General features: G+C 35.2%; 1 protein-coding gene across 4 annotated transcripts; it reads right to left on the bottom strand.

Annotated features, from left to right (window-relative positions):
* LOC105158208 lies at positions 551-14,421 on the bottom strand. 4 transcript variants are annotated; one of them, XM_011074872.2, is made up of 17 exons: positions 14,030-14,421; positions 13,187-13,340; positions 10,100-10,266; positions 9,638-9,841; positions 9,372-9,553; positions 7,869-8,004; positions 7,619-7,786; positions 5,860-6,420; positions 4,957-5,064; positions 3,493-3,578; positions 3,316-3,367; positions 2,287-2,373; positions 2,157-2,197; positions 2,029-2,055; positions 1,219-1,270; positions 829-892; positions 551-719 (listed from the first exon to the last, which is right to left on the bottom strand). In XM_011074872.2, the coding sequence occupies exons 3-16, from the start codon at positions 10,250-10,252 to the stop codon at positions 857-859; spliced, it is 1,893 nt and encodes a 630-aa protein (XP_011073174.1). In that variant the 5' UTR covers positions 10,253-10,266; positions 13,187-13,340; positions 14,030-14,421; the 3' UTR covers positions 551-719; positions 829-856. The 4 variants fall into 4 exon arrangements, with proteins under 4 accessions (XP_011073174.1, XP_011073173.1, XP_011073172.1 ...); XM_011074871.2 differs by having other exon boundaries at positions 10,100-10,278; XM_011074870.2 differs by lacking the exons at positions 13,187-13,340; positions 14,030-14,421 and having other exon boundaries at positions 10,100-11,909.

The following is a 14,934-nucleotide window of genomic DNA, read 5'->3' on the forward strand; positions in this document are numbered from 1 at the left end:
GTTAAAAATAAACATGAGAATACTTTCCAAAATTTGACATAAGTACAAATACTTCCCCATTCTTTAAAAAATTATCAATATTTTCTTAATTTAACAGTCATCTAATAATTAGCCTAACACATTAGTCTCCATTAAATTTTCATCTAAATTTTGTGGTAAACTGATCAAATGCTCTTGTGAATTATAAGTTATAATTTTATGTTTTTTTTGAAAAAAAATTAAAATATTTTATGAACTAAGTGGATAAATTTTTTATAATTTTCAAAATTTTCCATCTATCTCGTTCAAATTTTCTACATTTTTTTCAGAAAACAAGAAACAAACAAACGCAAATTTAACCGTTCCAAACCTTCAATCAAAAATTACATAATTTCATCAACATATCAAGAAATATTTATAATTTTTTGTAATGAGGACGTAATTATAATTATGCAAATTTTAAAGGAGTATGTTGTTATTTATCCTAAAAATTTTAAAAATACTTGTAACACATTGAACGCACCTGGATTTTTATAAAAATAAAAAGGATGAAATATCAGTAGACTTGGCATTCTAGTTAATAATTTCACGTCATGTCTCAAAGTAAAACTATTCAAAGCGTTCAAGGTTAAGAGATTCATTCTTCACAAAGCACATAACTAATTTGAGATTATGATACGATGTTCTACACCAAACGTCGGTAAATATCAATTCGACCTGAAAAGAGATTCACCAGCAACCTGCAACAAAACATCCCATTAGAACGAGAAAATAAAAAACCATTAGAGTTCTACTTCATTTTCACAAAACACGACTGTTGATTCGAGATTATAGCACGAAGTTCTATACCTGAACATCAGTAAATATCAAATTTGATTTAGCAGGGATTCATCCGGTTAGATCCACCAGCAACCTGCAACAAAAGATCCCATTAAACGGAAAGCATTCAAGTGATGTAGAGAAAATTTAATGAGATGAAGATCGATGCAGAATATGTTGAACTACATATTCACAAAGCACATTTTAGTGGCATTGTTGTTATTGTCCCATAGTGAAAACAAAGGTGGAAAAAAGTAGAAGAGTTCTAGAGACATTAATTATGACGAATTCAGTGTTTAGGCAAACACAACTAACATCGGAACCCTTCAGCTTAGAATTTAGCGTAGAAATCGTCAAATAGGCAGTGAGTAAGCATCTTAATTTACCCTTGAGATAAACCTATAGAAAAAGAAAACTCACCTTCTTTTTCCTTTTTGAACGATGAGACAACTTTTTTCCACGATCATTTAAACTGCATGACGAAATGTAAAATAATCAGGGAAGTGAGTTGGATCAAACAAGATATTAACCAAAAACAAGATATTGATGTCTAAATCAGAACTTTGGCGAAAAAATGGAATAGGAGTCTGGATGATCCAATTCCAGAAGTTGGCTTCAAAAGATTATCATTAGATGTAGAGTGAAAGAGCCAATGTGATATAAACGTATGTAATGTCTTTAAAACTGTAGAGAGGGAAGCAAGTTTCCGAATGCACCAAGTAAATTTAAGTCTTCACCATCAGCTCACAATGTATAGTTTTGCTCAGCACTTTGCATAAGTGGTTATTCCACGGCAACAGTAAGTATATTTTATGAATTTACCACAAAAAGCGACACGTGTTTTGTTGGGAGCTAGAAGACTATACCAGAGATGTCAAGAGTCAATTGAAGCCATAAAATGCGTTCTTCTCGACCCAATAATATGCAAAAGGCATTTTCAGCCAGTCAGGGAATCAAGACAATACATATTTCTGGGGCAAGTTGACAGTACAAGAAATTGGCTGCAGAGTATGAAGGTACAAAAAGCACACCACCAAGTGACGACTTCCATTAGCTTAGGAATATCAGAAATTAGCAGTCGGCAAGAACATGAAACAAAGAAATGGTCTGATTACACTGACGGGTGGCCATATTTCGGATTAATAACTTTAACCTTTTGTACCATTTGCAGACCATTTATGATACAAATTAACTGGTCAACAACACATTATTGCTAGATTAAAAGCATACCGTAAAGAAGCAAAGTTTGACCAAGGTCTGCATAATTCATGAAACTTTTGTAACTAAAACAGTCTGATATTATGAATGGAGTTAACCAATTCAGAATAAAGCCCCATATCATCAAAAGAGAAGCTTACGTCTCTGTTGAGGCGCTAGGAGCTGCAACAATCTTCTCCTCCTGTTAAATAGGTAAAACCAAATACCACATGTTACATATTGGATGAACTCCCAAAAACATAAGACAGACAATGCAAGTGTAACACCAACATGACCGGACAAATTGTCGTCGCGTAGCAGCTGCCAGCATTCCTTTGTGAGGTCTAAGATTTCATGTTGACCATCAGTATAGTCAACCTAAATGAAGGCATAAAAAGGCAACAATTAGATTTGAGCAGGGATGGATCATAGCTTTTAAGTATTGAGGGGGCCAAGTTGCTATTAGTAGTGAAAAGGTTTGGGCCAGTCATTATAACTGTAAACTTCAATTGATTCTGATTTTGATGCACAAATAGAGATTAAAATGATAACCACAGACAATCATATTGACTTCAAATAATTTAAATAAGATCTACCAAATTCATGCCAGAGACTCATAGAGCATTCTGTGACATACTTTATTTGAATGAAATTTTAATAATTTCTTTTGTAATTCTTCTCTCAATATGTAAGTGATTAATGAACAATCTATAGAGCATCTTTTTTAAGCAAATAAATTAATAAATATTTTGCCATTTTTAATTAGTTTAAGGTGAATTTTATAGAAAGTAAGAGACATAAAGTGCATGGATGTTTCATTAATTAAAATAGATTAGAAATGCATGGACCTATCTTGTGTTGAATATCCCAAACTTTCAGAAGCATATATAAGTACAAATTTAATAAAAGTAATTGATCAAAGATTTAAAATTGGTGTGATAAAGTTGGATAGAAGGGGCCAACGGTTGAACCTACTTGTCATATAATAAATATACATACATATACCAAACTTGGGAACCCAATGCCCCTCCTTGCATCTGCTTTTCAATTTGGAAAATTGACTTGCAATGCATTAATAACCAAAATGTAATATTTTATCCAAGCAAAGACCAACTCATGTTAAGCTAACTCTGAACCATGTTGGGGTTATTTTGAGTTGAAAAGACTTCAGATTCGGCATTTTCAAGTGAGGTAGACAGGATAATAAGTAGGACAAATGAAGCTTGTGAATCCAGAAACTGATCGGTCAACCTAATTTGTTTATTGATTATCAGGATGATAATTTAGGAATTTCATATACATAGCAATTTGAAATTTTACCCGATGCATTTTATTCAAATGGTCAAAAGATGTCACTTTTCCTTCATAGAACCTACAAAATCCAAAAATGAAAATATTACTTGGATCAATAAAAGGACAAATGGTCATGAGGAACTGGGTAATTCCAGCTTGGTATCAGTTCCTTGTTGTTAGATGGTTACAATCAGGAATACTTACACCCCATCCAATGGCCACCAAACCTCTAGCTTGCAGCCAACCAGCTCTTCACCTAAACATCTGCTCACATCCTTCACCTTGGAAGCCTAAGAAATTATTTACAGCTGAATTTAACTGTTATATATAAGAACTTAAAAACACAAGTTCATAGAATACTTGACCAAATATGTAAACTCATGTGCCCCTACTGCCTAGGCACGCGGGTGGCTTTTGGCCAACACACTACATATTTACAACAAGTTAGCGTTGTGCCCCACTATTTTCGACACATTAGAAATGTCGCTCTTAGAACAAACCAGACAATCATAGTTCTTGGAGCATTTGTTTAACAGGTTAACTTCATTTATTTGAACTTTATTTTATCGATGCCAGAACATAGTGCATTTAACACCCATATTCCTCCAAATATGCTAAGTATTAAAAGCAAAACCACATATAAGCACCAAAACTAGGTGCTAAAGTGTATCAAATGAATTGATATATCCTCCTAGGAAGTTATCGGATGATCAATCATATAAAGATGTGTTGGAACTCATAGAAGGGGACCATGGATTTAGGAAAAACTTTCATCTAGCAATGGTAAGACTGGAAAAATCTGCTTTGGATTTCAGAGGGTCAGAAGATTGACAATCGCACCAAGCATATTATGATGAATTATGTGATCTTGTGCTTTTCTCCATGAAACATAAAAGCAAAAAGAACGGATTAGCTAATCTTTTACTGTACCTACTGAAGAAGGAGGTGGACAAACTGCAAAGCAAACAGAAAGTAACAACCCCACCCCCCATGCAGAAAGAGTTAGGGACAGGAAGAGTAGCGACTGACAATTATTATCCTCTCAGCGTTTCTTCAATCACTTCTTTTTTCTCCAATTTTAATGTGCTGGCAGTGTCGATTTCTGCCAAGGAAAAGTTGAACACTACTAACTTGCTATGACCTTCTAGCTGGTTAATAATGTTAAGTTCACTCAAAGACATATATATACATGTAGAGAAAGTATTAGTGAAATATCAGAGAACTGCACCTTCAATGAGCAAGGTCTTATGCTTTATCACAAAGTTGGACATTTTCTCCTTGCATCAGTAATAAAAGTAGCACTCCATGCAAAAGCAACATATTTCTTCATTTCATTTTCTCCGGGATTGCAATGTCATTTTCGTCTCACTATTTTCTTAACAAGTAATCGCTGATTTTCATTAACCCTGACTCCTCCATCATTGCTTACATCATCACCTTTGATTAGGACAGTTCTGGGATTTAAGTTATGTGAACCGCAAACGAAAATATAGTAGAAAATTGTTTACTGGTTTTAATTTGATGTGATAAGATGCCACAAAAGACAACAACAAAACATACATGTAGCTTTTGTGCATGTTTAAAGAGATATATCAAACTTGGACTTGAATTGCATCAAAGAATTACTTGGAGGATGAAAATATAACAGGTAAAGAAACAAGGCCAGACCTCTTTCTTAGCTGCAGTACTCTTCCTCTTCTTGTGTTGTGAGTTAGATACTTTCCGAGGTAGAGCTTCCCCTTTTGATGATATAGGACTAGATGAGGACGTTGGTGTCTGAACAGCTCAAGGGAGAATTATGAGGATTAAGACCGAAAAAGAAGAGAAAAACACCAATCCATATGATAAATTGCAATAGAATTTCCCCAAGTCAAATATTACTTTGATAAGTATGTCTTCTTTTAGGTCTTCATAAATAATAGTCTTGCCCCTGCTATCTTTTGCAGGGGTTACCCCGTCCAACAACCCTTGCCTTTCTCCAGAAGGTTTCTGGATCCCATTAGTGCACTCTTATGTTAGTCAGGTTGGATTCCATATAAGCGTGCAATTAACTTTAGAGCCAATTAACATATAGACGATACAAGAAATTTTTTACTATAAATCATGACAAAAGAACGAAAACAAGAACAAACCATAACGAAATATCGAGACATGGCATTCTGATTGCAAGGATGTATAAGGTTCTCGGACATGCAAAGGTTCAAACAATCGTACTTTGAGCACTATTATCTTATTAATGCATCACTATGTGTGTCGTTTATACAATGACCACACCACTATCTAGAGGGGAATGGGTCAACCAGCAGTTACGGGTGACAAATAAATACTAATGAGTATAATCTGGGAGAAAATTGGTCACAAGTTTTCTCCCTTTCTTCAGGATAGCAAGAAGCTTTTTTCAATATATTAACGTTTACAGAAATTACCCGAAGATCCTAAAGGATATGGTCCTAGATTGAGAATTCAACATTAGCATAGCTGAAGAGAGGTATCATTTAGGGACATCAAGGCAAAGAGAAAAACAAAACTTGGATAATAAATTGCAACATGATACCCCAAGTCAGTTATTACCTTCACAATGATATCTCTTGTTACATCCTCCGAAACCACGGTCACTCCTCTACTTTTTTCTTCAGGAGGTATCTTGGCTAGAGATCCTTTTTCAGACTGTTTCTTGATCGTATTAGCCTTTCCAGAAATGGGGCCACTTGACTGTTCCCCATCAGGGCTGGATGACAAATTTGACTCCTTGGAGATCATAGTTTTTAGTGGATGGCGCTGTCTTTTCCTCCTGTGTCTCCTGCAATGAGAACCCTCCACTGACGTCCATTTGCAGAACATCCAAAAAGGATCATATCCCTCCTCTGGTTTTATTAAAGAGTTTGGTTTTCGACTCCTTTTCTCGGGAATAGGAACGTTGTCTGATTCCGGTTCTTGTTGTATTTGTTTTGGGCTGCCTAAATGTTCAGGTTCGGCACAAACATGTGCTGTTGTCTGTCGATTTTCATTCAAATTCTCATCAACTGTCAAATTTTCAGTTTTATTATCCTCTGCTGAATTAGACAAACCACCTTCTACGGCTATACCAGCTTCCTCATGACATGATGCGTCTATTCCAATATCTTCAGAGCCCTGGAAAACAAAAACCAGCAGGAAATATAATTGGTAGGAGAAGTAATACATTGCATTCACTGACTCAAAAATAGATTAGTCCAAGTGTGCACTTAATTCTGCTCTCATTATCTTTGTTGCATTAATTACAGCTGAAGCTGCTTCTGTTGCCAATCAAATAACAGTAATGCAAACCACGATGATGTATCTAGCAAAGATTGTTAATATTATTCAAATGTACCGAAGTGCATTTCATTGAAATAACTCATTGCAAGAGTTAGCATGGAAAAGAAAGTATCTCCGGCATAAAAGGCAAACACGCATTTCACTCGGTTAGCATGCATATCATAAAGTTGATATTGAAATATCCTGCAGCACCAAACATGATCGTGGAGCCGCTCATTCCCGAACTTATTAATAAGCGTATATCAGTAAAAGTGATCTTCCTTTGGAGAAAACATTTGCCTGTCAAGCGTAAGTGGTAAGCTACTCATATTCAGGTAAACGATCTTCGGTTTTACAGTTAGGATAACAAACCAGCACCAAGTGTAACGTTACTGAATGATATTGTCAGTGGATGGATACATACTAACAAACTACTTATCATTTGCCAGTCAATTTGTGTAACATTCGGACATAGTAATATGATACAATAAAAACAATAGAATAGTTATGTATTTGACGATTCTAAATGTAATATCCTTCCTACTGAAAGAGCGTATACCCTGAAATTACCCAATTCCGCTTCTTTCCCTTTCAAGTCATCTTATTTCCTCTTCCTAAAAGATCGGCCTTCTAGGACAGTTTTCCCTTTTTTACCTTCAGGTATGTGATTGTATGCATGTCTTTATTGGCTATGTGTCATCTTTTTAGATTCCCTTTCACTCTGATAATCTTTTTATGGCTAGAGTGAGCTATTTCCTTCATACATTCATTCTGCCTATTGACCGAAATAAACGGCAAGATTAAGTTTTTCTCCCTTTGCATATGCATGTCAGAGAAATATGAATGACTTCAACATATAAGCTTCAAGTTAAGCTAGAAACACGTCAAAAGCAATACTAAATCAAGTCCGTTCAGGTAATAGAAGACATATGAATCTAGAAAAGCTTAAGGTCAAAGCAAACAGAAATTAAAATAACAAATGCAGTACTTTATCTAATTGAGCACAGAACGCATCTCATATTTACACTTCGTAATTACAACTAGGGGAACACACCATGTTTTCCCTTTGGGTCGCCTCCTGGAATAATGATGCAACTACTTCAGCATAATCCTCAACAGGATTCCCCAAACATTGCACGGCTTCAGGAAGATATGTTTTAATGTCATCAGAGCAGTTCCTAAATGTTTTTTCTGCCAACTGCATGGCAACTGGAGAAACATTCTGAAGCAAAACAAGAATCCTTCTTATTAAACCAGGAGTTTGTAAGATAGCACAAAAAGAAAATAAAAATTAAGAGATTTACATGATTTTCCTTCTTTAACCTAGCCAGAAGGATTTTAACTAGCTCCAATGACAATTCATCAGAGTCCCCACTGCTACGAATGACCACCGTCATGATATTCTCCATGTTTGAGAATATGACATCAGAGTGGCTGGCTCTAAAGTTGGCAAACGAAAAAAGATGAATAGTTGATAGTCAGACCATATGCAGAGAAAATTAAAATTTATATGTATGAAATCAAATGTCTTCAATGTGGCTATTAACTTCACATGTCATATTGTAAGTAAATAAAAGAACTCAAATAAAAGTAGGAAGGGGCCTTAGTTCCTATCAAATAGACTGAAGAATTCTCATGTTTATAGATCTATAATATTGAAATCAAATCATTTCAGTTTAAATAATTTAATGGGGTCGAAATCCTGTTGAACACAAAAACTACTTCATTGAATAGAACGACACATACCATAATACCATATAATCTAAACATCACAAACTTTATATGATTCTATATCTATAGTATGTATTTTCTTTAACTTGATACATATAAGGATAAACACAAAGATTAAGTATAGACTACTTCGGCTAGTTGCCTAAATTGCAAGTGCAATAGATGGCAGATTATTAGTCGATTTTTCACTATGAAGACAATAATTACATCAGTTTCTGTAATTATTGCCCCAAAGTCTGAAAGATCAAAGCAGGATAAAGCAGAGTTGATAATCAAGAAGCATACAAAACATGTAAACACAGGAATAATGGAGCAGACGCTAACTGCTTCGGACTTCCCACAGCACTTTAAGAATACCATGTCATTCCACTCACACTATAACAATCCTGAAATGCTAACTCAGATCAAACTAAGATTTTTATATATCTCTAGATGCCATTCCTTGTCTGTGTTGATTTAAAGTGCATTTATTAACTCTTACATGACCTAAATTAAAGTATAAGACATATGTTAGACCTCAATGTGCAGCAAGTCACTGGTTGATAATGTTTACCAGTAAACCCATGTTAATCTGTGTGATTATATTAAGTTCTAGTTCTGTGCTAAGAAACATTCGTTCAGCTCATATAACTTGGTACCACCACATCAAATGCCCAAAGAAGCATTCAACATAACAAACTACTAAATGTTACCATTCAAATCAAACAGAATTCTATTCAATAGTTCCTACTGACACATAAACTATTTCTGAGCCAAAGGCTCTCTTACAACGACAGCCTATGGCACATCAAATGCATTTTATAAGACCAAAGGTCCAATTTTCTGCAATGATGACCAGGTAGTCGAGTGTCCTACCATATATACTGTGACTACCCCATAGTTCTGCAAAAAACAAATTCCATCATTTCTGGAAATTGAACTATGCGCAAAGTACAAGAGTTTAACCAGGAGTAGTGTACCCCTTTTCAGAGAAATGGAAGTCAAAATTCTACTAACAAGCGCAATCTGATTTAGTGACAAGCAATTTAGAATTAGAGCAAGAATGATATAAAAGATAAAACTGGTTGAACTCTTGCCTTATGCCATCTAGGAACAGATGAAACATTTGTTGAACAATGTCATACAACTCAAGATCCAGCATCACAACACATGACCGGCTATATGAAATAGTTTGAAGGATTGATACAGCTTTTGAATAGGCTCGGCCAGACATGCAAGCCAATTTCTCGAAAGCACTATTAGCTAGCTGAAAGAATTCCTGCACTTTCAAATGGAAAAGTTGACTAATTGTTCAATAGTATTTGGAGAAAAAATAGGTACATCTTGACATATTTAGAATCACCTTCATTTGGTCTTCCGCATATGGTTCATCAGGTGCTGTTATTCTTATAATCTCACTAATACAAGAGGCTGCTGAAACTCTAACATCCATTTCAGCATGCCTCATAAGTTCACCGGCAATTAGTGCTTCTTTTGCTGGTTGAAGCTCCACTTCCACCAGGTTCTTAAAATTTTGAACCATATGTGATAAAAGATCCTCAAATTCCTAAAGGCCATAATCAAAGATCAAACCTCAGATGATTCACGAACAGATAATCAACCTATAAATAAAGAATAATTTTTGAGTTGTGACAATGCAGAGTCAACAGTCAGAATCAAGCATGCACATTCCGAATGCATAAAAGGAGAAATCACCAGTTCCCTCAAAACATGAATAACCTCATAAAGGGAGTTCTTCTGCATTAACACAGAAACATATACAAAGAGAAAATCCTTTAAATTGAAAAGGGAATTTGGACCTTACATCAAGTTTACTCAGAAGCTCCTCTGTAGAACCACAGGGTTTCAGAAGCCCATTCCCCCCTTCGATAAGTTCTTTCTTCAACCACTCCACCACAGATGGATCTAAATCACTAAAAGGAATTCCGGTTCTCTCCTGCGAGCTTGAAGCAGCCATTTTCTTGAAGAAGCCTAAAATTCAAGCTTTTGAACAGAATGTTAATTTCTTAGAGAACTTTGTAAAACAAACTGCAGAAAATATGCCAAGGGGTTGTTTTATGTGGGACAGGTAACAAAGTCAAAACGCGGATTTTGTGCAAGATGGAAGACATGCAGTGGCCCCTCACACGAGACCTTGTATGCTTTCAATATTTTGAAAAGAAAATTAATATCATGAGTAGGCAGTTTGGTGGCATTGCTCTGGCGAAAGAAAGTTGTTGCGTTGCTTTGGAAGAATGTCATTGATTAAGAGAGAGAAACTTGAAATAGTTGTTCAAATTCAAACCTGTTGAATTTGGCAAGTGAAATCCAGGGGGGGGAGATTTTGCCATCAGGGATCACAAAAATCAATTAATGTGCGGGTATTGGGCAGTGTATGGAGTTGCTCAAATTCTTATGCGTTATAGTAACCCGGTTTGGACAGTACATGGAATTATGTAGTCTTCTGTCATTCCAGTAATCAAGTATTATAAGGTACAAGCAATGCTTGTAATTCACTGTGATTGCAGTAATCAGGATGATGTTACAAACAATTGTTATAATTCTTATGTAATTGTACTAATCAGCCTTAGGATGATTTGTCAGTATTAAATGCTATTACTTGCACTGATTTTCCCTTTCTTTCTCATATTGCACTTCATGTCATAATGGGCTTCAGATTTCTTTCCTAATTATCCATGGTCAAACTTTTTAAATCATTTAAATTGAATTACATGCTATCAATACAATCTCAATATTTGGTGATTTTGTTTTCCTTTGACATCTACCTACACAAATTTATTTCTTTAACAGGCTGATGCAACTTCACCTTCTATACAGGTTTGATTCCCTCTCTCTCAATTTTCTTTCTTTCTTTCTTTTTTTTTTTTTTTTTCTGTTGAATGGACCTATACAACACTCATGTAATTCAAAAGTGTTGCTTAACTGGCCTAAGCTAGAAACAAAATAGCCTTGAATATGACACATGAACTTATTGGAATCATTAGTACATCAGTGCACATGGTAATCTCCTTGAAACCATTCTTGAATTATACTATTTTTCTCTTTAGTTTGTCCTTTGGGAGTTAGGGTGGGGGTCGAAGGTAGGTGCCAATGCCTTTGTCTATTGCCAAAGTGACAAGCAGTGAACAATACAAGGTTATACTTATACCACAGTCTTTTGGGCATAGGAAACTCAGTTCTAGCTTCTTTTATTGATTAATTTATTTTTCTAGAAATTGAATGAAAACAATGAAGCTCAAACTTGTTTGACCAAATTAGGACAACTACAACTGACAAGTGCAACACTATACACCACTAGAGTTTGTTTCTGCCTGGTTGGTGTAACATATATGAAAGTCACATCCATGATGAGAAAGCCAGCCCTGTGGCATTTGTATCAGATCAATACAACATCCTCTGTGTCAGGGATAGTTCCGTTTACTCTTCACTGTACATCAGGACAAATGAACATCAATTTTTTTGGTCCAAAATGTGTCTCACCCTAGAATTTTCGTTCTGTGTAACAAATTTCCCTAGGTCATTAAAGCTTCTTGGGCAATCTATGCTTGTTCTCATGTCCAAGACCCAGCAAATTTTTTATGGCCTTATTCATGTCCCTAACAGGGATTCCCAAACCCAACACCCACCCACCCCTCCCCCCCAAAAGAAAAGAAAGAAAGAGAATGTACTTACCCAGAGAACATCAAACTACAGAAAAACCCAAGTGTTTTGTGTTTACCAAATCAATCAATATTCCCACACTTAAACAAAGTTGTAAGTTTCCAAGTCTGATAAGCCAGGTCAGAACCCTGTTATCAAAGATATTTAATTTGCTGAATCTTCCATCAAAAATAAACGGGGCCAAGCTCATATTGAAGGATCCGTAATGAGAAGTAGTACCTGACTGGCTCAGGACAGATTGGTTCTAAGGATCGGGCTAGCTCGACCCAACCCATTTTTTCTGGTTGGTGAGATCCTCACTTTTTTAAGTAGTAACTGAATCTGATAAAAGTGATTGGTAGCTAGCAACAGAGATATGGAATATTGTAAAAGGAAGATTGTAGGATATATATATATATATGTGTGTGTGTGTGTGTGTGAAAACCAACATTACTAATATCAACAAGTTTTCATGAATATGAATAAAGCCCTTTGAATTTATTTCAAAACCATGCGAAAGAAAACATCATGTTCGTGAATATGGAATAGAGAAGAAACGAAAAAAATACAATAAACAACTAAAAGATGAGGAAAGGAAAATAATACGATTACGTCTAAATTTTTGGTACCACATATGACATAAGTGACCTCCAAATAGATATTATTTGGTATTTTCTCCTCTCTTTAAGGCAAATGTTTCCCATGGAAACTGATGCTATTCACCAGACCAAAGATATTGAAGATTGTCTGCCTTCCTTTCAAGAATGATTCTATCAACAAAAAAAAACAAATGAAATTGATGTCTACCACTCCTGCTCATTATATCTAATAAAGCTGCCAAGGGAAAACCAAAAAGATTAAATTTGAGAAGAGATAAAAAGAGAAAACATCTTCCACATTCACTTTAAATGATAAATGTTATGAAGCACTAAACCTTCTCAGGCGGAAGCTGACAACAGTGCAAAACTTCAATCACAAATATGCATGTGAAAATGCAAAATGAATATGCTAAAGAAACTCTTGATAGCTACCAGCTGCATAAAAAGAAAACACTTCGTCGACCATGAATACTCAATTTGTCCATAAAATATATCTTCCTTATTGATAGGCATTAGAAAGAAAATAACATCAGACAAATTGAAAGTTGACTCAAATTTAACAAAATAATGTGGACAAGATCATTTAAAAAATAACAGTTAACGTAGATTTAAAAACACGATCGAACATATTTACATTTCTCTCAAAAATATACCATTTTAGCCGCAGGAGAAGCCCAACTTTAACAAAAGAGTACTCCTCAAGTGCATTATGTAAGTTCCCCATGATTCTTCTTGCGAGCTCATCTTCAGGCTCAACATATTGGTTAAACATCTTTTGCTGCACCAGATGATTACTGCCAATTATCTCTGAAAAAAAAAATAATAATTATGAAGGAATCCGCTCATCAAAACCAGCACAACTAAAAAAGCCAACTCTCTTTATTAAATGTTCAGTGTGATACAAGATGCTATCCTATTCAACATCTTGTCAAGTAACCATTATATGAACAGTGAGCCAGAGTGGCATTACTTAGAGCAGGCGTCAAATATGAAATTAAAAGCCATCACGGATTTCATAGATCACTAAAAAATGAATAGATAGCTAGATTAGCTCACTTCTCCTTTGCAGGCATCCCGTCTGAGCAACAGAGGAAAAAGAAGTCTTTTGATTGTTTCACCACACTATCTAGAGATTTCTGCCCCTATCTGATCATCCAACATCTGAATAATTATTGCCCAAACACCTTATTAGCTGTATACTTATCTTCCGTAATTTGTTAAATATCTTGCTTAAAACGCATAACGCACCATCTATTACTCTGATTCAAATCTTCAGTTCTAAAAATCTTGTACTTCCACCACACACACCACCATTTCGTTCTCCAACTTAACCAAGTAATAATCAAACTCAAAACTGTTCGTCATTGTTTCTTTTGAGTGATCATAGGCAAAAGCATCACATACAATAGCAAATATAAGAAGCCCAACCAGCTTCAAAGGCCTAGCATACGTATTTAGCATGCACGTCACAAACCAAAACCACCAAATTTACCTACCTCGACAGATGGAGAGAGACGACTCAAACTCAGACCTCCTCCGAGAAGGAACAACAAATTGGCTAAAGATGCTGTAAGCATTTCTGAGCTTGTACATATTGATATCCGAAATAGGAGGCGGTGGCAGCGGGCATGGGCTGCTTTCAGGACGGGGGACCAGGTGGAGGCCGCCTCTGTAGGCTCCGAGGGGCGACGGAGGAAGAAGGAGAGGGGTGAGAGAGACAGGTCCACTTGGTTCTTTTGGGTCAACATCTCCATAGAAGGATAGTGGCTAATAAAGTTGGGGGCCGGGGCCGGGGCCGGCGCCGGCGATGAGGTGGCGGCTCATCGGAGATTGTAGAGAAACAATAGGGAGCGTCATTTGTATAAAGCACGTGGACAGTATGAGAAATCGTGTTTGATATTTGATTAGCGGTATTCACTCAAATTTTATTTGTCTTAGAAAATAATTAAAAATAGAGTTGAAAATTTTCAAAAATAATATTTTACATGAAACGAAAAGGGTAAATGCATATTTGGTCTCTTATTTTTTTTGTTTAAAATTAATTTAGTCTATTAAATTTATTTTTTAATTTTAGTATCTCGAAGTTTTATTTTTTCTCTCAATCTGGTTCTTCTGACCATTTTTCGACAAAAATATAGTTGGAATTTGATTTTTTAGATGGTAAAATGGTTAATTTAAATTTTTTTATTTCTTTAGTCCTCTAAATTTGTAAAATTATCGAATTAGTTCTCTTTTTGGAAAGGAAATCAATTTTTCTTTTATACTTTTATATGGTATTAAATAATTATATTGTACAAAAAATAAAAACTTTGAACTCTTGTTAATATAATATTAATAAATTGGTTAACTTAAAATAAAATAATCTCTTTTTTTTATTTTTAAAAGTGACAAAAAATATCAA

Source organism: Sesamum indicum, linkage group LG3 (assembly GCF_000512975.1).
Source record: "Sesamum indicum cultivar Zhongzhi No. 13 linkage group LG3, S_indicum_v1.0, whole genome shotgun sequence".
Taxonomy (NCBI): domain Eukaryota; kingdom Viridiplantae; phylum Streptophyta; class Magnoliopsida; order Lamiales; family Pedaliaceae; genus Sesamum; species Sesamum indicum.